The sequence below is a fragment of the Misgurnus anguillicaudatus genome, chromosome 5 (assembly GCF_027580225.2).
Source record: "Misgurnus anguillicaudatus chromosome 5, ASM2758022v2, whole genome shotgun sequence".
NCBI lineage: Eukaryota > Metazoa > Chordata > Actinopteri > Cypriniformes > Cobitidae > Misgurnus > Misgurnus anguillicaudatus.
In genome coordinates this window covers 36,112,683-36,138,991 of record NC_073341.2, presented here as the reverse complement: position 1 = coordinate 36,138,991, position 26,309 = coordinate 36,112,683, and the positions used below count along the sequence as shown (strand labels likewise).

The 26,309-nt window shown below is 39.6% G+C and overlaps 1 protein-coding gene across 1 annotated transcript; it reads right to left on the bottom strand.

The window, feature by feature from the left end:
- Window positions 1–20,499: 20,499 nt before the first annotated feature.
- Window positions 20,500–22,851, bottom strand: LOC129414507 (4-galactosyl-N-acetylglucosaminide 3-alpha-L-fucosyltransferase 9-like). Its single transcript, XM_055168567.2, has one exon. The coding sequence runs from the start codon at window positions 22,841–22,843 to the stop codon at window positions 21,731–21,733; it is 1,113 nt and encodes a 370-aa protein (XP_055024542.2). The 5' UTR covers window positions 22,844–22,851; the 3' UTR covers window positions 20,500–21,730.
- Window positions 22,852–26,309: the final 3,458 nt, after the last annotated feature.

Here is a 26,309-nt window from a genome sequence, read left to right as displayed (position 1 = left end):
TTTACATTTGGTGTTTATAGTAAATGGATTGATACATTGCTGGAATCTTAAAGATGACATATTAGACATAAAATGCTAGACAGGTTTTGAAGTTTGAGTCATATTTTTAGGGTTGTGTAGACAGATGTTCTGCAGTCCATAAGCATTCAAATATCATTAGAGCAATATAAAATAATGCTGTCATTAATCATACTGGCTGTAAAAGTCATTATTTTTAACATTTTGACACGTGCAGAGCCGTCACAATGGGGTAAGCAAGGTAGGCAGCTGCCTAGGGCGCCCAGCTGAAGGGGGCCCCCGATGGCCGCACAGTTGTTTAGGTTGTGTATCTGCCCTCATCAAACAGTATCAACCAAACTAGAGGGATTCCCCCTATGCAATGACAAACATTATGAGTGCCCTAATCATTGTAATGTTGAAGTGACATCCACCATTGCACCCCCCCCCCCATCAGGTCCCCCATTAGCTGTCAGTGGAGAGAAACTGTCATTCCCAAACTCAGCGCTATGCGGGTGTTTAAATATAAAAAATGTTATCATGAAGCGCTCATACCCTTCAGGATTTTCCAAAAGACGGCAAAGACACAGCGGTAAGTACACCATTATCTCAGAATACAACTGTCTGTGAACATAAACCTTGACATCAGTGACCAAACACACTGGTAGATGTGAGCGTTGTTAGAGGGTGAAAAAGTTCAACTAATAGTCTTAAACAACTTTGTTCTGTTTGCAGAATAAATCTCTAGTTTCTTCAGAGTTTCATATGTGAAGTTTTAGCTTAAAATACCATAAAGATAATTTATTAAGGATGTCCCGATCCGTTCACGTGATCGGAAATCGGGCCTGATCACATGATTTCAAACTTGATCGGAATCTGACGTTACCTCCCGATCAGGAATCGGATACATATGCAGGGTTTAAATTGGCCCAGGGCTCACTCTGCTTCGTGCCAGTGTAAGTGCTGCTCTGGTGCGTGTGAACTGACGAGAAGCGAATTATGACTTCATTCATAGGCTTCACACTCGTGATTTCCCCACCGAAAATGAGCAGTGTTTGTTACATCGCTCTGCACATAATGTCCTCAACTCAACTTAACCAGTTAACCAAGGTCTTTAAAATTAAAGAGGTGGATTCAGTCACACCTAAATCACCAAACCTTACATGCATAGGGTGATAAAAATGCTTTTGTTGTGCTTTTGATTGATTTGTTCCTCAGGCAGTGCATTGATGGAATCTTAAAATACATATGACCTATTAGACATAACACTCTAATGCTTGACAGGTTCAAGCATTCAAGCATAAGCATTCAAGTAGTGCAATGTAAAATAATGCTGCCATTTTTATGTGTAATCATACTGGCTTTACAAGTCATTTATTATTTTTCTATCTTGACATGTGATAAGTTGCTGTAACTTTTAAAATAATGTGTAAATAAGTTACTTAATAAGTGAGAGCAACTCATAGTCATGATATTGATAATACTGAGCTTTAATGACTTGTAAATATACTTGACTTGTAAAATGACTTAAAATTTTTTTAAATGTAATGTATGTTTATTGATGTACTGTAATATAATGTGTTTGTTTGTTTGTTTATTCTTAACACCATTCCAGCATCTATGCCTATATTTATGATGAGAACTGGTTAATACAATTTATTCGATGCACACATTGAGGTAGGGGCAATTTGGGATCTCCAATTTACCTAACCTGCATGTCTTTAGCCTGTGATGTTATGTCTGATAACATGTCAGTAGTTCCAGTTTGTTTGTTTCCCGACCAGACAGTTAAAGAGGGAACACCAACTGAGGAAGTATGCAGTATTCAAGTGTGCTAGAAGTGTTGTTGGGGTTGAATCAATGCCGAAGCTCGTGTTTATTGAAAAGAATAAACAACATGGTCTGTGGGAGGAAAAAGTAGTAAACCCACACACTGACACAGGGAGAACATGCAAACTCCACACAGAAAGGCCTGTAAAGGCCTGTTAGTCACTGTAAACTAGCGCATACTCCCAAAATCTAAATGAGACCGGCGAATGCTATAGAATGGAATCAAAGCGGAAGATCCGGTTTATTAATGACCCGAGGCCACGTTTATAAAAGATAGGGTTGGGCTGTAGGGATCAGCTTACTATTCTATAGCTTAACCTTTTAAGTGTCACCCTATTAAGTTAAATCTACACTCTTGGAGCTTTCAAACAATATACAGTTTGTCATGATTAGATAAGAATTCATATGCAAACATTGAAGTAAATGTAGGCGTCCTGCTGGTGGGACAGTGACATTAAGCAGAAAATAAATGTTTTGAGGCACACTCTCTTCATAAATGAATCAATTACTCTCCCTACATAATTTATTTTTTAAAACACTGTTGAAATGTCTATTCTGGAGGCTTAGACCTTTCAAACGATATATAGTTTGTAGTGACAGATTAAAATTTACATCAAAAATATTAATGCAAACGTAGGTGTCCAGTATCAGGACGGCGACGCTTAACAGTTTAAGGTAGGGCCAAACCAAAAGATTTTTAAAATCTTATCAGATTTTTTTAAATGTAAGAGACCACAAACATGATGAAAAAAATCTATGATTTGACATGCCGCTAAGTGGTCATGACAGCACACCATGTACCATCAGATTAACGGGCATAAAGAAATGACATTAATCTCTGATGTCTATCTCTATTTGGACTGTGCCTAGGGTGGCCATTCGTGTTCTCCGGAAGTCGCGTTGGTCGACCACATACGTCATCAAGGTTTAATATTTCGGGTTCAATTTCAGAAAAAGCAACAGTTACATTTCAAGGTAAGAATGAAACTACAATGATTGTATGTCTTAAAAGAAATAAATCTTAATTTTCTAATGTATTTTAACTGAAATGTGAGAACTTCGATGACATATGCAGTCGAGCAACGCAACTTCTGGAGAACGCAACCTGAAATCCTGTTCGGGACGTGTCCGGCGGAACTGGCACGAATGGCCATCCTAACTGTGCCTACTGTGCCATGTAGTTGTTATGGTTTCATCTTTCATCAGCTTGCTTTCTGATTGGCAAACATTTCGTTTCACATGACAATCCACAGTGTGTGTGTGTATTTGTCCTCGTGGTTTACCCCACACAACAAGATTTCTGATCGTAAATATTCACGATTGGTCTCTGCTTAATTTTTGCCAGAATAGTCAAAATAATGTCTGCGACACACTGGATGATTTTTACATCTTAAACGATTTTAAATCAATAGGAGACCACAGACAGAAACCCCATTTACACAGACCTTTGGTCCCAGAAAATACCCGTAAATTTGCCAGACAAGCTTCTGTGTGAACGCAAACACATCCTGTAAATCTACTGGGATCATTGCCGGATACACGGAAAACCTTCTGTGTGAACAAGAAGGTGAAACAATGCCGTAATGGGCGTGTCGTAATGAGGACGCGCACATCATCACAATAAAAGTTATGGTTTAGCTCTTTAAAACGAGAGTGGTTTTTGGAGAGAGAAATAATAAATAATATGCCAACTTCAGACGCTGCAGAAGATAGTGCAGGACTTTACAGGTCACATGTCTTTCTGGGACCTTGCAGATGACGGCAAATCATTGGCATCACTGTGTGACACTTGCTTTACATGTGAATGGCCCCTACGCTAATAAGATTTTGTTTCTCTTTCCCTGTCTCATCCTCGATCCCGAGGACAATGAGACAAACAGATCCAGTTCCGGAAAATGTGAAAGTCGGCACACCTCTGATCTACTGGCTGTTCTTCAACGTGATGCCCAGTTGATGCCTGACCAATGACCACCGGCAGAACCTGCTTAATCTCCGCTTAATCTCCATATCCGTTTCAATGTATATATATCTCCCTAGGGTTTTTCCCTCCTAGGATTTTTTTCACTTCCCCGGCTAAAAAATCTGGTTTTTTTTTCTCCTAGGGGGTTTTTCAACCCGGGGAGGCAGCCTTCTTGGGCTTAACTTCTATACGTTACATTAGTAATACATTCGCTTTAATGTTTAATGTAAATTTAGCTGCTTGTGCTATTGTGTATCATGTTGTGCTATCTGTCGATTTCCTGTGCTTTTCACTGCTTCTATTAATGTAAAGCTGCTTTGATACAATTACCAAATTGTGAAAAGAGCTATATAAATAAAATTGAATTGAGTGTGAATGGAAAAAAAAAATCTAACGATCCCGGAAAAATCCAGGATGTGTATTTTCTCCGGAATGTCTGTCTGAAAAGGGCTATAGGGACAGTGCCTTTTAACATAATCCTCAGAACACACACTAGATGATTCGACCAGACCACGCGACCACACACCTAATGACTGTACCCTTATGAAAAATAACTATGGTTTTACTACAGTTAAAACCAAAAAACATGGTTACTGTAGTTGTCACACCGAGGGGCTGGCTGCTAATAGCTAAAGCCACGCCCCTCTTCAACTTCCACCTCGAGGAGGTCCCCAAAGCCAACCCAATGATCAGACAACAACAAGGGCAGGTAAGTATAAAAACAATATTTTATTTATTCATTAAATATTTAAAATGTTCTTGGGAAATGGGGAGGGGGGAAATTAAAACTAATATCTGTCTCTGCCCTCCAGGTGGGCCACGGACAGGGAACAAGGGGGCAACGGGATGTCCAGGACGCTAGGGACCAGGGGGCGTGGGACTCAGGCTCCAACCTGGTCTGGAGTATCCGTGGCGCGCTCCTTTGTCCTCCTGGAGGCAGAATCAAAAGTGAATGAGTGTTGTGGATTTTTATTTAGGCTGCGTACCTGGGTCTCCCTGGTGTGGGCTCTTCCTCGCACTTTCACAATGTTTTGTCGAGTCACTCAGTATTTCCTCTTTCTTCTCCACAGGTAACAACTTAGGCACAAAGCACAGTTAATCGGCTTGGAATGGTTCTCACCTCTCTGCTGGACACAGCGTACCGTAAGTACAGGTTTCTTCGATCTCTCCTCAGGTTATTCACTTTCTGTTCTTTCCTTCACAGGTATCAACTTGGACACAGAAGCACAGTTAATTGGCTTTGAATGGCTCTCACCTCTCTGCTGGACACAGCGTACCGTAAGTACAGGTTTCTTCGATCTCTCCTCAGGTTATTCACTCTCTCTGTTCTTTCCTCCACAGGTATCCGCTTGGGCGAAACGTCTGATAGTAAGTCGTCCCTATGTGGCGTCGGGGGCGAACCCTCTCAACGGCTGTGCGGTGGCAGGGGGGTGGAATAACTCAACGTCTCACCGGGCCGAGCGCTTCCCTTTACTCGCTGCCGTCAGGCGTTCGAACTCTGGACAGGGGCGCCCCTTTGTAGAGGCCACGGGACGATGAGAATCACTTCACCTCGCTCTCTGCAACAATAAGACTCGCACAGTTTACAGTATTGGATGGTAATAGCCACAAATCGTACTCACAATGCTGCTGCTTCTCCAGCTCTTCGTTGACGCTCGCACCACCCACCAAATGTCTAGGCGGGAAAGGATTGTCCCGGGGCACCGTGCTACTTTCTGAGATCTGACACACGCTCACAACATCTGCAGGGGTGCGTCAAGCTAAGGCCAGCAGCCTCTTGGTCTTCCCTTAGCGAAATGCGTGAAGGCGGGGGTCTGTCAGACAAGACATACAGCAATCCACAGCAACCCACAGCAATATACAACACCACGTCAAACTTAAAGGTTTTTACAGCACAAAGACTCACCCACCACGCACAGTGCACAAAAAGGACTCCCGTCTTCCTTCACTTCAGTCAGATCTGGCGATGGATAATGCGGCCCAGCTAGTGGTGTCGTCGTTGTGACTGCTTCAGTAAAACGTCCACTCGGCTCACTCTCTTCCTCCTGGGGGAATCTAACATACGGCTAGATCATTACACAAGGCATTTACAACTTGCACTTGGTACTCACAACAATGTCGGTTTCAATCCCCGTTTTCTCTTGGTCTCAATTCACCAAATACTCCGTGTGTTTTTCAACCTTTAAGGTTCACGATGCCTTCCACAACCATACGGCTTCAGCCTGAGAGAGAGAGAGTTTTAGACAGCCCACAGCAGCACACCAAACACAGCGCTTCAAACACACACCAAAAAGCTCTCCAAACTGTGGATAAACTTGGCCTTAAGTACTGCCTTGCTTGGCGTATCCTCCAATCGCCAACCGCTGTTCCTAACTAGGCACAGGTGCATCGAATTCGCAGATTTTCCCGCTCGCGGCGCTTACCGGAAGTCCGGTGTTCGTCTTTTCCGGTCCGGGCGGAAACACTTCCGGGCGGAACCAAAGTTCCATAATTTTGGTTCCGCCCAAAAGAAAAAAAAAGATCGTCACCTTGTGACATAGTAAAACAAGGGTTACCACAAAATAACCATGGTTTTCTAAAACCATATACACCATGTTCTATTTCGTTCTTACTGACCGCCAGAGGCAGTGCTTCTCACTGAATTTTATCTCTTTTGCTCATGCGCAGGTCGAGTCTAATAACAACAAAGTCATCACATGACCAGGTACGTCATGGGGATTCCCTCTATTTAACCCCGTGACATCCTGCAAACTGTCCCTATAATCTTCTCGCATACGTGCAAAGATTGCAGGTCGAAAGGAAAACTTTCATTAAGAAATATTGGATTCCGTCTTTCACAGCCTCGTAACAATCATTTTTGTTGGAGCTGCGCGGCGTGCGTCCTCCAGAGGCTGCGGCGGATTGAAGACAAACTTTACTTTGTTTGAACACGTCTGTTTATTCCGGTCACTGCCAAAACGCGGTAAGTTGCTTAAATAAGCACCGGATACTGTTCTCTTATGAAATGTGTATAAATGGCGTCTCAGGGTGGTTTCGCCCTGTAGATTAGCCAAATATAGTAACAAAAGAGTGTGTGCGCTCCAGGAACAACAATATATAGGCCTAAAGGCGTTATTGTTGTTACAGACTGACGGTGTATACTGCAGTTGATGGTAGTCAGATTGAACATTCAATTAAGGTAAGTAATATTTTAGTAAGTTACATTGCTTTATTCATGTAGCTTGTATATAACATTGGTTGTTTTTGTTATTTTTTCCTTTGATATAGGCATATTATTTTTTGGCAGTTGCATTACGAGTGTTTTCGCTCTGTTTTCTGTACTGCTACCTGGTATTTATATCAACATTTGGATGCTATTACAGCTAATTTGGTTGTAAAACATAAATAGTTAACATTATTTCAGTACCTTACTGTTATACCGTTGTAAATACAGAGTGCTCTCGCTCGGTACTATAGCACTACTGTGTCAGTATGGAACACCTTAGCCTGACATGCACTGTTTGCAAGGCCACTTTACAGCAGGACGATGGACATGACTGCTGCCCATCCTGCTTAGGCTTGGTACACTTGAAGCAGGGCCTCACTGAGGATGCCTGTATGAATTGTAGCATCATGTCGTTGGAGCAGAGGACTTCCAGACTTGCGGCAGTAGAGGCCCTCTTGACCTCAGATAAGCCTCGGCAGGGTCGGCTAAACGGAAAATGGTGGAATCAGTGAGTGTCTCCACCAGTAAGAGACATAGAGGGGATTCTTTAGCCAATAAAGTGGAGATGTTGACTTCAGAGTTTGACCAGATTAAGGCTTTATTGTCAAACCTGCAACCAAAGGAGGCTCCATCACCGATGTTGGAAAATTCCAATGCAGAGTTACCCGTTCCTCAGGACGATATGCTGTCTATGGCAGCCTCTCAAAATCAGTTTTGTGAGGAGGGAAGTGAATTCTTATCAGAAATCCACTCTCAGTTCTCTCATGATGATTCTCAGAACACGGCACGGGGTTCAGCAGAAGGAGTAGAATCGGATCAGGATGTTGTAAGACAAACCCTCCAGATTGCGTTGGCACGCTTAAGCCTTGACACTGCTCCTACAGTGGCAGCCCCCTCTAGCGCCTTTTTCAGAGGAACGGTAAAACCATCTGCTCTTAGCATTCCCCTATCCAAAGACTATATTGAGGAACTACATAGGTGTTGGGCTAATCCCAAATCACTTACTCATCATACCACAGCAAGCAGGGCCTTGGCAGCAATGCACGAACCAGACTCTTTTGGCCTGGGTCAGATGCCGAAAGTGGATCCATTTATCGCTTCTTTCGTTATATCGCCGGAAGAGGCTTGGAGACCTAATGCTCGCTGCCCGTGACCCCAGTGCAGAATTACTGACGATCTTCTTAGTCAAGCGTACAATACTGCAGCACGGATGGGTCGAATTGGAAATTCGCTCTCCCATCTTATGCTGGCGTAATCCCAGTCACTCCAACCTATGGGTGGTGATCCTTCAAGCCAAATCTTAAGCATTCGCATTTATGTCAAGAGAATTAGGTAGACTCATGTCAACACTCACTCAGGCGCGCCGCCAAGTATGGCTAGCACAGTCTTCATGATCAGATGCTTGTAGGAGAACACTTCGTGACCTCCCTGTGGTCCCAGGCCAACTATTTGGACCAGCGGCACAGCAAACTCTGGAACAGAGTATTCAGACAAATAAGACCAGACAGCAGTTGGCAGACCTAAGAGGTACTCCACCATCACAATTTAGACAAGGCTATGGGGGTCGGTATCCTACTCGCTCTCAACCTTTACCTCGTTCAGGGGCTGTTCAGAGGAGCCAGGCTAGGCAACTAGATCAGCATGTGCAGTACCCCAGAGCACGTGGACAACAATTATTTCGGGCACCAAGGGGCAGGGCATCAGGTCAGCGCCCCCCCCAGAGATAATAAAGCCCAAGCTCACAGAGCATGAGGTTCTGGGGCCGACCGTCGGACATTTTTCAAACCAGCAGCTCAAATACTGGCAAGTAAACACCTCAGATCCATGGGGGATAGCAACGCTATCTCATGGGTACAGGCTGCAATTCCGACGGCGGGCCCCTGCCTTCAATGGGGTCAAGATGACTCTCGTCAGAGACCCCAACAGCTTACTGGCATTGACAAAACAAGCCGTTATAATCTTCCACTCTAGGCTCTCAGAATGTGCAAGGTGAGTTAGCTTTAGCTCTGGGTAAAGGCAAGTATCGTTTGTCATTATAGCTTCCTACTTTTAGGCTTTTCAGATCATACAGGGTGAGTTAACGTTAGCTCTGAGTGTAGGTAAGTGCCGGTCGTCTTGATACTTTCCTACTTTGGGCTTTCAGTACATACAGGATGGATTAGCTTAACTCTGTACAGTACCTCCACAATGAACTCATACACCTCCGTTTCCTCTGGACCACAGATGGCAGCGGGCAGTCATAAGGCTTGGGCGATTACTGGTGGCAGCAGCTCTCACTCGTTCCGACAGCGCCCCCCGGACCTGAGGGCGAGTACAGACAGCAAAAGAGATGGCACAGCACTGCAAAGCTTCAAGTGCACACACGTCAAGGTAAAGCTCACCCACTGCACTCCACACACACTCCAGTGACTTCATAAGGTCTGCACTCTGCACCGGGTTAAGGCCCGTCCTTGGGGAAAACTTGAATTTACTGTTACACACACAATATTCGACCGGTCGGGTTAGGCCCGCAAGACCACAGGGCTTCACTCTGCCACTTCAACTCCTCCACTGATGTCCTCATACACGGTGGGGCAGTTTTAGACAGCAGCCGTACTTTGCAACATAAATGCCCAATCAAAAGAAATAGCAAGCATCAAGATCCGTTTTACTCACAGTCTGTTGATACTCGTCTCGCTCTCTCCACAGTTCGCTTACCGGATGCTCCGCAATTCCACCTCGACTTCACTCAGGCCGCTTTCCTTCTCCGTGTCTTTGACACAACACACACAAAGGTAAGTATGTTTCCTTCTTAACATTCACATTGCTCACCAACGGGGTGATTCTGCTCATCTGCTTCCCATCCTTCAAAGCACGCAGCAAAAATCCTCCAGAGCCTCACTCGTCCTGTTTACTTCTGGGTGTTTGACTCACCGCTTCGCCCTTGGCGCTTCTTCCCCAACAACATGCGTTTCACGTGTAATAATTGCAACACTCCCTGGACCACGACTACTCCTTCCTTTCATCCTTTTCAGCCCCGCACTCTTTCCGCTCGCTCCAAGCGTTCGCCGGATCAACGGGGCCTACAGACTCTTCAGAAGGGTCGTGTTGCTGCGCCCATGGCAGAAAGGAGTTTGCCCCAGAAATCATTCGCACTTCCTTTGTTTTTGGATGTCCTATTTATATGTCTCTTCCTTACTACATCGCCCAATCGTGAATAGCCATGCTAAATGCTTTCACCTGTTTAATAAGCCCCGTTTTGGTTGTCATGGGAATCCAGAAAGTAAAGGTGTTTGCAAATCACGGTCCGGGCGGAACCTCTCTTCACCACTTTTGTTTCCGCCCTCAAAGTCACTCCGTGACATCCTCCCCCGCCAATCTTCGTGACTCCATCTCGCAGTTTGAGAACCACTGGTTCAGCCAACAGTTTGTGGGTGTGAAATATGCAAAAATCATATTAGTTAGTATTACAATATTAAAATGTTGCAAAACAAAATATGTTCATGTGACCAGAAGACCACAGTGCTGAAAATTATTTATTCAAGAATATATAGAAAACTATGATACACATACATTAACATACATGCATTATTGAGATAAATTATCAAAATAACCATATAATCTGAGATGACATTATTGAAAAACCATTCATAGATATCATGAGCTTCTTTATATTCCTTGTGTTGTCTCCTCCAGTTAAAGTACCTGCCATATGTGTCGTCATCCAGGTCCAGACGCTGAAGATATTCTGCTAGTGACTTTGCATCTGGAAAGTTGTTCACATTTATAAATTAGTCAGCCGGTACAAACTTTTCACAATTTTTTCGGGGAGGTCCCAGCACCAGTACCTAGTGCCAGAGGTCCCTTTAATTTCTCAGTGATGTAGTCTTTGTGAATGGAGTTTTGGGGTGAGAAGTGGGGGGGGGGCACAAAATGGGGGAAAATGTTACTTATATCCCATTAAAACCCTTTAGGGACTATGGTGATACAGGAAATAATTAAGTTAATTATAATGATACATTCTGCCAAGAAGAATATGCTACTAAACTATGTATAACGTTTATTTGTAAGGTTTACTGTACATAAAATCACCCTACATAATGTAAAGAACATTCTGTGAAAACATAAACTTGATATGTTTAATATTGACTGTGCAATGTCATGTCTGTGATTGAAATCATTGTGAAGTTTCATTGACATACTGTATACTTACACACATCAATAAAACTGTAACATTTAAAAATGGCAAACAATAACAATAATTTTTTTCTAGAAATGTACCTTCTGCATTAAATAAGACTGGGTGAAGAAATGCTTGCCCAAAGCTTGTATTATTATTATTATTATCATCATCATCATTATTCATAAGGTTTGTGAAACATGTTTGACAAATTGTATTCTTTGAAACGGTGAACTTGAGAAAAAAGCTTAGACTTCTTCAGACTGTTTTTTATCTACAAGATTCTACAATGAAGATGACAACTATAGCAGATTACAAAATAAATTTTCATTGAATTCTTAAAGCTGTTGCAAGGTGAGAAGCTTTAATACACATTACTGTTTAACACTAGTTTAGCATTCGTTGCATTTCTGTCTTATCACAATCATCTCGATTCTCAGATGCACAAAAATACTTCCTTGTCATATTGTGTTACAAAACGTTTGGGTGTGTAACTGATAGAATTTTAAGATAATGTCAATTATTTTATACGGGCTATGTTTATCAAAACAGCTTACAGTATAACGATTGACTTCACGTCATAAGTTGCATTTACAGGGAAAGTAAATCTGTTTTGTATTGCTCAAGTGTCAACATTATCTAAACTGCATTATGTAAATACACACACCTTTCTCTTTTAAAGTTCAAATCTCACTCCGCGGAAATTATGTTCCAGTTCCAGTGGAATTTATGCTCATGCCAACACATGCTGTATTTTCTATATACTCAGTAAAGGGTAACTACCTATTTCCACCGAATCATTCCACTTATTAATGATAGTACACCATCTCACATTGTCACTTATGCAATATCAAAGGAGAGAAAGATCTGGCAAAACTCCAGAAGACTTACCTGTAAGGCATTTGCCAACATATAAAGGTAGCTATCGGTTCAGGCTTTTAAAATGCATGAACCATTCCCTTCTGAGCCCAAATGCTCACAAGAAATATACAAAGCTATTTGATAACAAAAGTTTACTGTACTGTATGTTATAAAACTGAAAAATTTACCTTGGCTAAAGCTTATACAATTATTTTCAAAGTCAGAATTCAAAGATACAAAGTCACAATATTCTTTTATTATTTTTTACTACATGGCGGAAATAAGTTTCCACTGCTGTCACTACAAAAAAAATATTTTTTGTTAAGGTTAGGGTTGGGTATCGAGAACCGGTTCCAAATGTAAAAAAATTCCAGTTATATTGATAGGCCGCACATCTTACAGGACCTGTCACAAGAACCTCACATTACATACATACATGCGTAGTTCATTACACTCCGCAGCAAATGCAATACATAAGGATATTTTGTGTAATGGAGGAAATGCATCTAATATGATACTGTAAAACAGTTGCTTTAACACAATCAATCTGAAGGAATGTACCGTGTTTAAATCTCCCAGGGTACAATACTCGGGTGCAAAACACAGATTCACCTTCGAATTAAAGCCGTATACTTTTGGATAAACTGACATCTCTTTTGTAGGACTGATTACTTTTGTTTACTTGATTTTTTAAATAGAGTTATATAAAAACACATTAGGCAGCTACAGGACAACATATGTTTATTTAAAATTATATCAACTTGTATAATTCATTCTGGCAGTTTTAAAAATGTATTGTTTTATTCATAAAAACTTTTGTTAATGGACAAGCCATAGTTTTGAACGACTCTAAATGAATGATTCAGTAAAAAAACATTTTTAAACAGTGATCTTAGGATCTAGTGTAGTATGTCCCTACAGTGTTTGTGCGAAAGTAGCAAAATTATTTAAAAAGAACCTTGGTTTAAAAATAAATATTTAGGTATTCCTTTAAAAATTAAATAACAGTATGCTCTATTAGTTAAAAAACATCAGTTTTGACAATTTGTTTAAAACAAGTAACATTATTTTAAACAACGAAGTAATTAGACATTTTTAATTCAAATGTTTTTAGTTGTTATTTATTTACTTTATTTTATGTTAATTGCAATTCATGTCATAGTAATCTACAGTTTAAATTATGCCTTTTAAAATGTTACATTTGTCATATTTCTATATACTTATGGGTTTTAAAATCAACTAGGGCAGAATCCTGGCAGAATGACAATAAAGCTTGCTTCAACCTGAAGTAGTTTAAAGATTATCTGTTACCGGAGTCTGTAATTATTAGGCTGATGAATATTTTTTCACAGGCGTAGATTATGCGGGGGATGCTTGGGACATGTCCCTCCCACTTTTTATTATTAATGGGCAATGATTAATCGCTATTAATAGCATCCAAAAACGTGAGTGTGTGTTCTGTGTAATTATTATGTATATTTTTTATGTATATTAATTAATTTAATTTGCATGTAAAAGTTTTTTAAATACATACATGAATCTGTGTGTGTTTTTATATACATAATAATTACACACATCACACTAACATATATTATGCACAACATTTTGTATGCGATTAATCAGCAGAAATAAAATTCACATTAATGCCCCAAATTACATAATGTACAAATAACAGTACACACAAAAATACAAACACGATCGAGTGCAAAAATGCAATTTGTGCAAATTATGCTAATTATTCTAAAGTGCTAAGTGCCATTAAAGCAACACTATGTAGTTTTTTTTACCTTTAAATAAAAGTCTCTAAAATCATTTCAGTGATAGAACAACTTTTAACTGGACAAATTGTACTGTTGCTGCAACCTGAGCAGCCTCCTAGCTGCTGAAGAAAGACTGAAGAAAGAAAAACATCTTCACATGAGGGTGCGTAAATGATCAGGAAATTATATATTTTTAAATGTCTATATGATTCTTTGTGTATATATGTATTAATTCTTTAAACCCTGTATATGGTGGATGAATTGTGGACACTTCACTTCACCTTATTTATTGGCACGGTAAATAAATTGCACCTTGCACGGAAGTGCTGTGCAAGTGAGCCATTTTGTTTTTTCCTCCCTTTTTTCCCCACAGCATTTATTTACACTGTCCTACATGACCTCAACACATTAACCGGTTAACCAAGGTCTCGAAAGACAATATAGGAGTGGATTCAGACACACCCAAAAACACCAAACCTGTGGTAATACCAAACCTCCAAACAAGTGCGTAAAAGGCTGCAGGGTGATGCATGCTTTCATAGTGCTGTTGATTGATTTTTACCTCAGTGCCAGGGACATGCACAGGCATTCGGTTGTGGTGCCAAAAGCTTACAGTGGCTTGGAATAACCAGACACTCCCTACTTAAAAATCCAGCTAAGACCAGCATAAGATGGTTTTAGTTGGTCTCCCAGCTTGGTTTTAGCTGGTTTTGTTGGTGTAGCAAGCTGGTCTAGCTGTGTTTTGGTCACTTTTGGTCTAGCTGGAAGACCAGCTGACCCACCAGCGTGACCAGCTTTGCCAGGCTGGAAGGAAAGGGAACATTGCATGCATTGCTCTCTCTCTCTCTCTCTCTCTCTCTCTCTCTCTCTCTCTCTCTCTCTCTCAATATTCTCTCTCTCTCTCTCTCTATAAATCTTAAAGGGATAGTTCACCCAAAAATTAAAATTCTGTAATTTACTCACCCTGTATAAATTCCCCTATTCTGATGAACACGAAAGAAGATATTTTAAGAGAATGTTTTATAGCAAACAAATCATAAGCCCCATTCACTTCCATAGTAGGATAAAAGAATACTACGAAAGTGAACGGTTTGGTGGGGATGCACGTCCTCTTGGGACCCTGTAATGCAAACATGATTGATACTGTCTCTTAATGCAGGAAGAATCTTTCGGACAATGGCTCCATCATGTGCCAACAAATCAGAAATTTTTTGCTCAGACAGGACAACAAAGCGTAGATGTATGCAGATCATTTAACAAACCTGTAATTATACAGTTGCTTCTAGTTCTCTCACTTTGTCAACTTGGTCTTTTGACCAGCATCTGTAGGCCTGTCACCATTTAATTATTTTCTTAACGATCTGTAATCGACGAAAAGACAGCTGGGTTCTTTTGTGTGAGGATAAGTCTCATATTTTTATCCTCTCCAAACATTTACGCGAAAGAATAATTTTTACAATAGTTAGTATGTTGAATACTTTGTATATCATATTTATGGTAACATGGAGTATAATAATGAATACATAAGGTTATATTTATGATTATATGATTAAGTAAACTTTGATTTGTAAAGTGTACCAAAAAATTTCAGCAACAGAAATATTATTTTGAAACATTTCATTAAATCATAAAAATACTCATGTGAACCAAATAGGCCTTTACCATAATATTCTATAAAGTATGTAATTTGTATGCATATGTAATTTAAATGTTCTCAATATGACTGTAGGTGCACAATATGAACACTAGGGGACGCTCTACACTAGGGGATGCATTTCATCTCCTGCCTTCTGCTTTAAGCCTATTGGTTAAACTGAGAGAGTCATTATAAGTACTCTTTGGGGTGGTTTCCCAGACAGAGACTAGTTTAAGCCAGGACTAAGCCTTAGTTTAATTAGGAAATAGAACTAGTTTTAACAAACATGCCTTACTAAAACCATTACCTGTGTACAACTGATGTATTTTAAGATATGTCAGTGCAAGTAGTTTTCAGTTTGGACAGCTCTTTAGTCTAGGACTAGTCTAATTCCTGTCCAGGAAATGTCTTTTCATAGTCTCAGCCTCAGACATCACGCCCACAAACTGTTGGCTGAACGTCTGATGTTTTTCGTACACTTTTCTGGAAACCCTGTGAGAATATCTAAAGTCGTCTTTTGATTGTTTGAAATAGACCGGATTTCCAGGGGACGCGAGTGTCGCGATTAGTTTCGGTCCCTGGAAAACAAAGCTCTGACGTTCCATTGAGGAAGAGAATCAGTTGTGTTCACGTGGATAATAATGACCAGTTATCATGATCAGCTAAACATTGAATTCTCAAAAATAGACTCTCTAAAAGACGTCCAAGAGTTTTGCTTGAGGCAGTTAGTGGAGTCAAAAAGTTTGGTTCTCCTGAATTGCTTGTATGTGTTAAAAAGTGGAGAGATATGCTTCAGACAGACATTTAACGGGAGCGTCTCATTGGTGTGGCTGTTGATGAAGTGTAGATGCTATTCGATTGCGGCTGGTTATTTCAATAACTGACTTGCTGCCAGCCGGCTCGTTATTGTGAGGTGTCCGAAACGTGACGCTAGACGAAACAAACTGTGATTGGTTGTTTGATATGTCGGTCAAACAGCTTGTGGGCGGGCTTTGTCCAGAAAAAGCAGCGAAAAACACCAGACCTTCAGTTCAAAACTCTTGAATGTCTTTTAGAGAGTCTATGTATTATATATATTAAATTATCAAAATAACCATATAATCTGAGATGACATTAGTCGTAAAACCATTCATAGATATCATGAGCTTGTTTATATTCCTTGTGTCTTCCTACATAATCACAGGCCGTACAAATAGCCAGAAAAACTCTTGGTTCTTTAAATCATTGTGAAATAGTTTTCACAGGCAGAGTTTCATTGACATACTGTATACTTACACACATCAATAAAACTGTAACATTTAAAAATGGCAAACGATAACAATATTTTTTTCTAGAAATGTACCTTCTGCATTAAATACGACTGGGTCAAGAAATGCTTGCCCAAAGCTTGTATTATTATTATTATTATTATTATTATCATCATCATTATTCATAAGGTTTGTGAAACATGTTTCACAAATTGTATTCTTTGAAACGGTGAACTTGAGAAAAAAGCTTAGACTTCTTCAGACTGTTTTTTATCAACGAGATTCTACAATGAAGATGACAACTATAGCAGATTACAAAATACATTTTCATTGAATTCTTAAAGCTGTTGCAAGGTGAGAAGCTTTAATACACATTACTGTTTAACACTAGTTTAGCTTTCATTGCGTTTCTGTCTCATCACAATCATCTCGATTCTTGGATGCATACAAATACTTCCTTGGCATATTGTGTTACAAAACATTGGGGTGTGTAACTGATAGAATTTTAAGATAATGTCAATTATACAACAGTTCTTTCTGGTTCTCGAATCTGATTGGCTAAGAACTATGCGATATTGTGCTGATAACGGCACTGTAACCGCTTCACCTTTCGTATTATTCCGCCACCTAGTGAAAGGAGGTCCTCTAAACAGGTTCATCTCTGAATGGAGAAACAGCACCCACACACGGACCTGGACACACACACAAACGCTCCGTGTGTCTCATTAGTTCACTAGCTCGTAAATCAGTCTGTGAATCCCAATCTGAAGTTATTATTCCGTCAAAGAACAGCGCTCTTGGATGTTACGTTAAACTTAATGGGATTAATGTCTTGTCACGTCGTGTGGACACTTGGAAAGAGGATTGTAAAACCTCATTTTCAGGAGCTATATCTCGAAAACACCGTGGAACTGCAGGTAAGCACCGCAGCTTTTAAATGTGGACATTGATCATTTACTTTATCGTGACGTGACTATTAAAACATGTTTAAGCAATATCGCTCGAGTAGGAGTGTGATATAGCTCTATATCATCACGGCTGTGATTAGGCCAGAGGCACGAGGCCGCAGGCCTAGTGCCGGAGGCAATAACAGCCGTGATGATATAGAGCAATATCACACGACTCCGAGAGCGATATTGCTTTTATACAACAGTTCGACGGCACATGTTTGAAAAACGAAAACTAGAAAACAACAACGGAGTTATTTTAAAAGCCTCTTTGTTTGAGAACTACTTCTTCCGCCACGGATTTGAGGGCGGCCAGAATGACAGGTAAAACTTTCGGCTGTTTTGAATCTCATAATAACTCAATGGACGGAATCGCCGTTTCTTAATATTACTGTTTCTTGGTCACAATGTGTAGTTTTAAGATTAGTTAAGTCGAGAATGTGTATGTATAATATTCAAATCGGCAGTCGATTAGTAAAGATAGCGCCTGTTTGAACGTTTGCTTAGTGAGATTCGGTACAAATGAGAACCAAAGCATGAGCGGACATCAGTGTTCACTCGCCCCGCTGAGCACCGCCCTCTCTGGGCTACATTTCTGAAAGGGATTCCCCGGCTCTCATGTTGGCCTTGTTTGTTTATGATGATCGTCAAAATGAGATCAAATCAGCAGTATTTGGTGTCATGATCAAACTTGTACTTGTTTTTTTATTCATATTTAGTGTCTTTTGTGTTGTTATTGTTTTGGCGCGAGGTAAAAGTTAATAAAACTATACTTGTGAAACGTTACTATTGCTTTCTCATTTATTCTTAACGCGATACGAGCACTCGATTATTATTATTATTAAACTTTGTTCTTGTCAGTACTATATAAAACTGTTTTTTATAAGTGTCAGAGATATGTTTTTGCATGCTGCTTATAAATATACCAGTGGCGATATCTCATAATATGTTTTAATAGTCACGTCACGATAAAGTAAATGATCAATGTCCACATTTAAAAGCTGCGGGGCTTACCTGCAGTTCCACGGTGTTTTCGCGTTCTGATAAAAGATATAGCTCCAGAAAAAAACGAGTGTTTATATTCCTCTTTCCAAGTGTTAATAATCCACGCGATGTGACAAGACATTTCTCCCATTAACTGTAACGTAACATCCAAGAGCGCTGATCTTTGACGGAATAATACTTCTGATTGGGGATTCACAGACTGATTTATCTAATGAGACACACACACGGAGAGTGATTCACACAGCGCGTCTGTGTTTTTCCATTCAGAGATGAGCCTGCTTAGGACCTCCATTCACTAGGTGGCGGAATAATACTAAAGGTAAATCGGTTACAGTGCCGTTATCAGTACAATATCTTATAGCTCTTAGCCAATCAGATTCGAGAACCAGAAAGAACTGTTGTATAAAATGAGATATCGCCACTGATATATTTATAAGCAGCATGCAAAAACATCTCTCTGACACTTATAAAAAACAGTTTTATATAGTACTGACAAGAATGAAGTTTAATAATAATCGAGTGCTCGTATCGCGTTAAGAGTAAATGGGAACGCAATAGTAACATTATACAAGTATAGTTTTATTCACTTTTACCTCGCGCCAAAACAATTACAACACAAAAGACACTAAATATGAATAAAAAAACAAGTAATAGTTTGATCATGACACCAAATATTGCTGATTTGATCTCATTTTGACGATCAAAAACAAACAAGGCCGACATTAGAGCCAGGGAATCCCTGTCAGAGATTTAGCCCAGAGAGGGCGGTGGTCAGCGGGGCGAGTGAACACTGATGTCCGCTCATGCTTTGGTTCTCATTCGTACCGATTCTCACTAAGCAAACGTTCAAACAGGCGCTATCTTTACTAATCGACTGCAGATTTAAATATAATGCATATACATTCTCGACTGAACTAATCTTAAAACTACACTTTGTGACCAAGAAACGGTAATATAAAGAAACGGCTTTTCCGTCCATTGAGTTGTTATGAGATTCAAAGCAGCCGAAAGTGTTACCTGTCATTCTGGCCGCTTTCAAATCCGTGGCGGAAGAAGTAGTTCTCAGACAAAGAGGCTTTTAAAATAACTCCGTTGTTGTTTTCTAGTTTTCGTCTTTCAAACGTGTGCCGTCGAACTGTTGTATAAAAGCAATATCGCTCTCGGAGTCGTGTGATATAGCTTGCCAATTTTCTGAAATGCAAATAATGAACGGGGTGTGTGTGTGTGTGTGTGTGTGTGTGTGTGTGGGGGGGGGGGGGGGGTTGTCTGGGTCCGGTGACATGCCCCCACGGAAGAGAATTTTGGAAAAAAAATGAAGACTTCTGGTGAAAATAGTGGAAACTAATTAATACATTTAGATAAATATATTTCATACAACTTCTAGGCCTAAATAAGCAAAGTATGCCTAATAAGTATACAAGACTGAACCACATAGATGTGAAATATAAAGGCTATCATGATCATTTTGCCAACAATGAACCATGGTTTTGTTAAGTTTATAATACACCCTCTTCAAATATGGTACAATTGGCCTTGTATTCATTGTCCCTCAAGCATTCCAGCCACGGGTAGTCATTTTCCCATTCAATTCTATTTTTTTGTGCTCGTTTCTTTTTCGCCGTCTGCTCGGATGCAGTCATTTTTACATTTCCCGCTGTTGTCAGTTGTCGTCATCGTTGCTATGATACGTGACATCACAATGACTGAAACGACCAATTAAAAGGGCATTCCCTGATGGGGCTGCAAGATGTTAAAAACGCCACGCTGATCATAGACAAACAGAGGGAGAAATTACCGCACCGTCAGGGTTTTCTTATACAAATGACAAATGACATTAGAGATATTGTAAGTAATCAGCTGGAAAAAATAAATAACACTGGACTAGTGGTTTTTGGATATTTTACTGCAAATATCTTGCAAATTGTACCTTTAATGGACAATACCAGAATAATGAACACATAAACATTTACATTTATTTATATAGCAGATGACGTTGGACAAATGATGAAATATGTTAAAATCAAATTAGTTAGTAGCCTATTACAGTATTACAATGCTGCAATACAAAATATGAATGTTTGAACAGAAGACCACAGGGCAGAAGATTATTTATTCATATCAAAATATATATTGAAAACAATGATGTATCAAAGTTAATAAAGCATTAAGCCCCAAGAAGCAGCAGTGGGTTACCAGTGCATTTTATAACAGCTAAGGGGTGTTGTTATAGAATGCACTACCACTAAAACAGTTACTTCATATGTATAGCAGGATTTCATAAAATAAAACACATCAAATAAGTTGTAATTATATTAGTACAAATATTACTCTTCCGCCAAGCAAAGTAGTTCCTCAGAATCAAGTGTGGCTGCAACAGAGCACAGTTCCCAAGAAACACAGACGGAGCAAAGACACAATGAAAATATTATTTATTTTCATAAATAAACATTCATCTAATTTAAACATTTATATTGGGCAACTGTTGTAGTGTGTATCAAAAATGCTTGGAAGCATGCTTAACTATTTCCCATTCAGCGTTTTTAAAAAAAGTTGCCACCCAGTTTTAGATAAACACCTTTTAGAAAAAAATTCTTCTTTAAATAAACATAAAATATATAAAATAAAAAAGAACAGACCCCCGCTTTCAAACAAACAAACAAACCTTCATTTGTTCTCTAATCACTTCTCAAATTTTGAGCTTAAAGTTGAGATAATTCCATTTTTGTGAAGAATTTTTGTTAGAGATCAGATTCAAAAGATCGCCACCTAGTGGAAATATGGATTTGAGGTTAAAACTCGTCACTGAAGCGTTTTCTCTAAATTGACGAGATAACAATATTTATTGACATTTATCTGGATATTGCCACTAATTGTGCAGTTGTAGAAAAAAATATGATTAAAGACTGTGGATGTAGCAACAGTGGCGCAGTGATACTTAAGATATGCGGTCTGAACCGTGCGGTTACCGGAGTATTTTATTGCAGCTTAGAATGCGTTTCAACCAAATAAAAATGAATGACCAGAACTGCCCGTTTTATAATGTAACTTTAAACATTTTTGCATTCAAAAATTGATCAGTGATTCATTATCAAGGTTAAGCTAACACTAAAATCTAAGATGACATTAGTTGAAAAACCATTCATAGATATCGTGAGCTTCTTTATATTCTTTGTGTCTTCCTACATGATCACAGGCCGTACAAATAGCCAGAACAAACTCTTGGTTCTTCAATATTAAATGAGGTCGAGCTGAGAAATGTCTCCTCCAGTTAAAGTACCTGCGATATGCTTCGTCATCCACGTCCAGACGCTGAAGATATTCTGCTAGTGACTTTGCATCTGGAAAGTCATTCACATGAATAAATGAGTCACCCGGTACAAACCTTTCATAGTTTTTTCGTGGAGGTCCCAGCACCACAGGTACAGTACTTACTGCCAGAGGTCCATTTAACTTCTCAGTGATGTAGTCTTTGTGAATGGAGTTCTCAAAGGAGAGATAAAATTTACAGCTGGCTATGGTGGGAAAGTAGTTGTTATAATCCAGGAACGATCCATAAGCTTTTCCATACACGTGTATTTTGACATACTTGCTAAGTTCTTTATAGTAAGTGTTTCTTGTTCCAACACCTGTGCTGTCTGCATTGTTACTCACAACCCAACAGATGAGTTTTTCTTTTTTGGGAATTTCAAAATTCTCATCTGGGATCTTATTGCTAGTCAGGCGTAACCGCACAGGAATATCAGAGTCCTCTCTATAACTGAGAGTCAGATTAAACACGTTTTCAATTCCGGGTAGCTTTCGTGTGTTAGTTGGTGATTCAACGTTCATCCATATCCACTTTTGAAATGGAGGGCGAGGAGATGGAGGAAGTGTGGACAGACTAATAGCTTTATGAAAAAGCAGCACAGCATCCGTGTTGTTGTAGAGAGATCTATCATCCGTCAGGTGACAGCCATCAATGTTGTAAATAGTTTTACAGTCGTTCAGCTCAAATCTGTAGTTTTCAGGCCAGACCCCTAACAAAAGAATAGGTTTTTCAACCCCTGCTTCATCAAGTGAGTTGTTCTTCTCTACGTGGTGTCTACCTGAGTCTGGCTTAAATGAAAGTTGTTCAGGTTGACAAAAGGTCTGAGGTGAAGTCCATACAAACATGATGGTCAGAGAAATGAGACCAGCGACTGTCAATATAACAGCAAGCCGACACTGCAGAGATCCAGTCCATTTTGTGTTCAACATTTTATGATTTAAACAGAATGAAATTGATCTGTATTGCAAACAAGAATAAAAACAATGTCTCTTTAAAGAAAGGTGTGTAAATGTAGTTCAAATAGACTGAGTAACTACTGTAAAAGCTTAATATTATGATCAAATTACTCCTTACCTCTATTCGATTAAATTAAGAGAAGTTTCCAGTTCTGTGTAAACAATCAAAAACACACTTTGGATTGCACAATATGCAGAGACAGATCAACAGAAGTCTATAAATATAGCTTCCACTGGGTAACTGCATCGGTGTTAATATTGCCAACCATGAAGGTCTTCACATGGGTTGAACAGCGGTGTCTGCTTCGGACCAATCACAATTCATTATGCTAATATGACAAGGATGTCCTGACACTGAGCGCTACCTCTTTAGATCAAGTTCTAGTGAAACACCTAAACCAGTTGAACAAAGTTGACATAGTCACTACAAAATTTATATGAAGTACAAAAGGATCCAGGCAGTGTCTTGTATTTTATGAAGATTTTAAAAATCCTTTACAAACCCAGCTCAGCCGCGATGGATCCTTGTAGGAAATTTGCCCAGTTATTGGACTATGCCCTTCTTGTGATTAGATCCTCACTCGCTTTTTGGAAGGCTGATGAGGACGTGTCCCCTAAAAAAATTTTTTTGGAGGGGGGGCAGTATGCGCGTCAGGCTCTGCGGGCCATTGAGCCAGGCCAGTCGTAGAAGCCTGCATGCCCTACGTTGATGGTGGTCAGCCTGGCTGATGAACGTTCTGAGGTGTGCAATTATTTTCTGGGAAATGTACGGCAAACATAGTTCCAGGCAGATCTCTTGACCGCATTACAGTTTCATTTCACTTTGCATAGTTAACTGTAATAACTATGGCAATAACATCACTGATTAGAGATGCACAGAGGTAGCCTTCTTCACACAATCTCTTTCTCTCTCTCTTGCTCGATCTTTCTCTCTTTATTTCTTTCTCTGTGCTCTGTTTCTCTGTCGCTCTCTCTCTCCTTTTCTTTCTATTTGTCTTTGTGTCTCTCTGTCGCTCTCGCTCTCTTTCTAATAGCTTCATTAATAACTTCATTAGAATGCTATCAATGGCTCAAACCTCCATTGCCAGCTTTAAAATGAAGTTTTGGAACAAGTAAAGGAGCCGTAGGATGATACGTGGAAGAAATAGTCCTACCGTACTTTCCGGACTATAAGCCGCAACTGAGTATAGACCCCTTCAAGGTTTGCAAACATTGAAGGACTATCGGGTGCGCGCGCAGCATGGGGTCCAACTGTTCATACCATCCAGGCTTTATAATTTAATCTAACAGGGCTGAAAAATTATGACTCACCTCAAATGAAGTGAGCACTACAAACACAAGCCTCTTTGATATTTGCATTGTCCCAGTCTGTACGTTAATTGCTTGCAGTAGCAGATGTTGTTATTTTTGTTTTTGAGATTCTGCATGAATCGCGAAAACTTAACGGAAGACCTGGTGCGATTTTCACAGCCCATGACGTAAGTAGGCTTTTTTGACTATGCCGAATAATACGCAACTCAATCTGCTGTAATGACTTTTCTGACCCCGAAATGCGCAGTGGGAACTGCCTGTGACGTGAACCATGAAGGGGTCTATAAGCCGCATCATTCATCAAGACAAAATAACATATATAAGTCACAGTGGACTATACGTCGTGTTTATTTAGAAAATTATTTCATAAACCATAGCATACAGAACTTACCTGGAAGGTTGAATAGGCTAAATTAACCGGACAAGCCAACTAGTGTGAAGTTTGCATACTCGTCATTCCACATTACTGAATCCATTGAATTACAAAAATACAGAAGCAGCATATGACTCTTGCGACTGTAGACGGTACTGTTGTCTCTTGCCTCATAAATGTCGAAATTAATTCATACTGACTTACAAGCCAAGTTATGAAAAAAAAATGAAAAAGACCACAATGGCGACCAAAACTGGACAAATCCCTTTAAATATATCGTGTGATCGATGTCTTGAGGTGTGGTAACCGTATAAGCTGAATAATTGACTCCAGGCCGTTGAATTCTCAATCACCACCTCGGGTGTGCATTATTTTTTTTTTTATATTTCAACGGCCCGTCTTCAATTTTTCCTTATGAATCCAACACAGACAACTCAAACTACAAAGCAATTTCATACTTAGTATTTAATCAATAATTTGTATTTTTAGTGCTTTTTCAGAGTGTTTGTCATGGGAAATAATGTACTGTACTAAAAAATGTTTACTAAAGCATAGAAACATACTATGTATTTCTTTTACATTGCATATTAAATTGATTTTATACCTAATTACATAAAAATTGTGTACTTTTACTGTTCTTGAGTAAAAATAGGAAATTACTTTTTACTTAAAGCGTAACTAAACCCCTGGTCAGAGCCTGACATAGACAAAATCTACGACCAAAATCTTAGACAAAAAAACACTTGTTTGAAAGCACTTTTGGTGCGCACCAGAGTTCGATTGCTGCATTCTCACCTGCCCAAACGAACAGCACCAACTGAGCAATCGAACCCTGGTACAATTCAACCAAAACTAAACAAGACAGGTGTGAAAGCACCCTAAGACTTTTACAAAGCTGTCAAGTGTTTCTACCTACATCATGAGGAAATCCACTCATATAATTGTAGATAAAATTGTAAAAATGTGTCAAATATTGATTTTGGAGTTTGTCCAAATTAAATAACACCCTGATGTACTGTCAACAACCTGAACGTAACCTCTTCCTGTCCGTCAGCATCCTCTTGTCCTACCCTTTTAACTGAAGCAAACAACAAATGACTTCCAGGAAATTATTATTTTAGTTGTCTCAAAGCAATGCGCCTTAAGACACCTTTTTCAGACCAGAATGCACATGGGCGCAAAATTGGGTGAAAATGCATTAATAACGTGGCACTAAACTTTATTAAATACACTGGGTAATGGGAAACACCTGGGGGAACAATCAGCACGCAGACCAATGAAACAAAAGAACTACACAGAACTACAAAACATGGTAGACACAAACAGGACTTCAAAATAAGAGACTACACAAAGGGGAACACAGAACAACTGCATCGAGTCATGACAACTGCATTGCACATTGGGTGTATGATAGAGCCATTGGTGTTCGACAAGAACTGACATACGGTTGACATCAAAATACCACAAGAGCGATTTGAAATCAAACTCCTTGGTATGATTTTTCGAATCGCTCTCGCAGTACTTTAATGTCTGGAAGTTTAGGGTCACTTGAAAAAAATTACCTTGACCATTATCTGAAGGCATATGTTTATGTGTCTGAAATTAGTTATGTTGACAAAATTATTGTCCAAAGATATTAGCTACTTTTTTCTCTCTCCTTTCTGTTAAGATTTATAAAGCCGTAAGAATCCTTCCATTCTTATAATTATTTATTGTAAATCACAGTAGGCCCTATTTCAAATGTGGCTTACAATC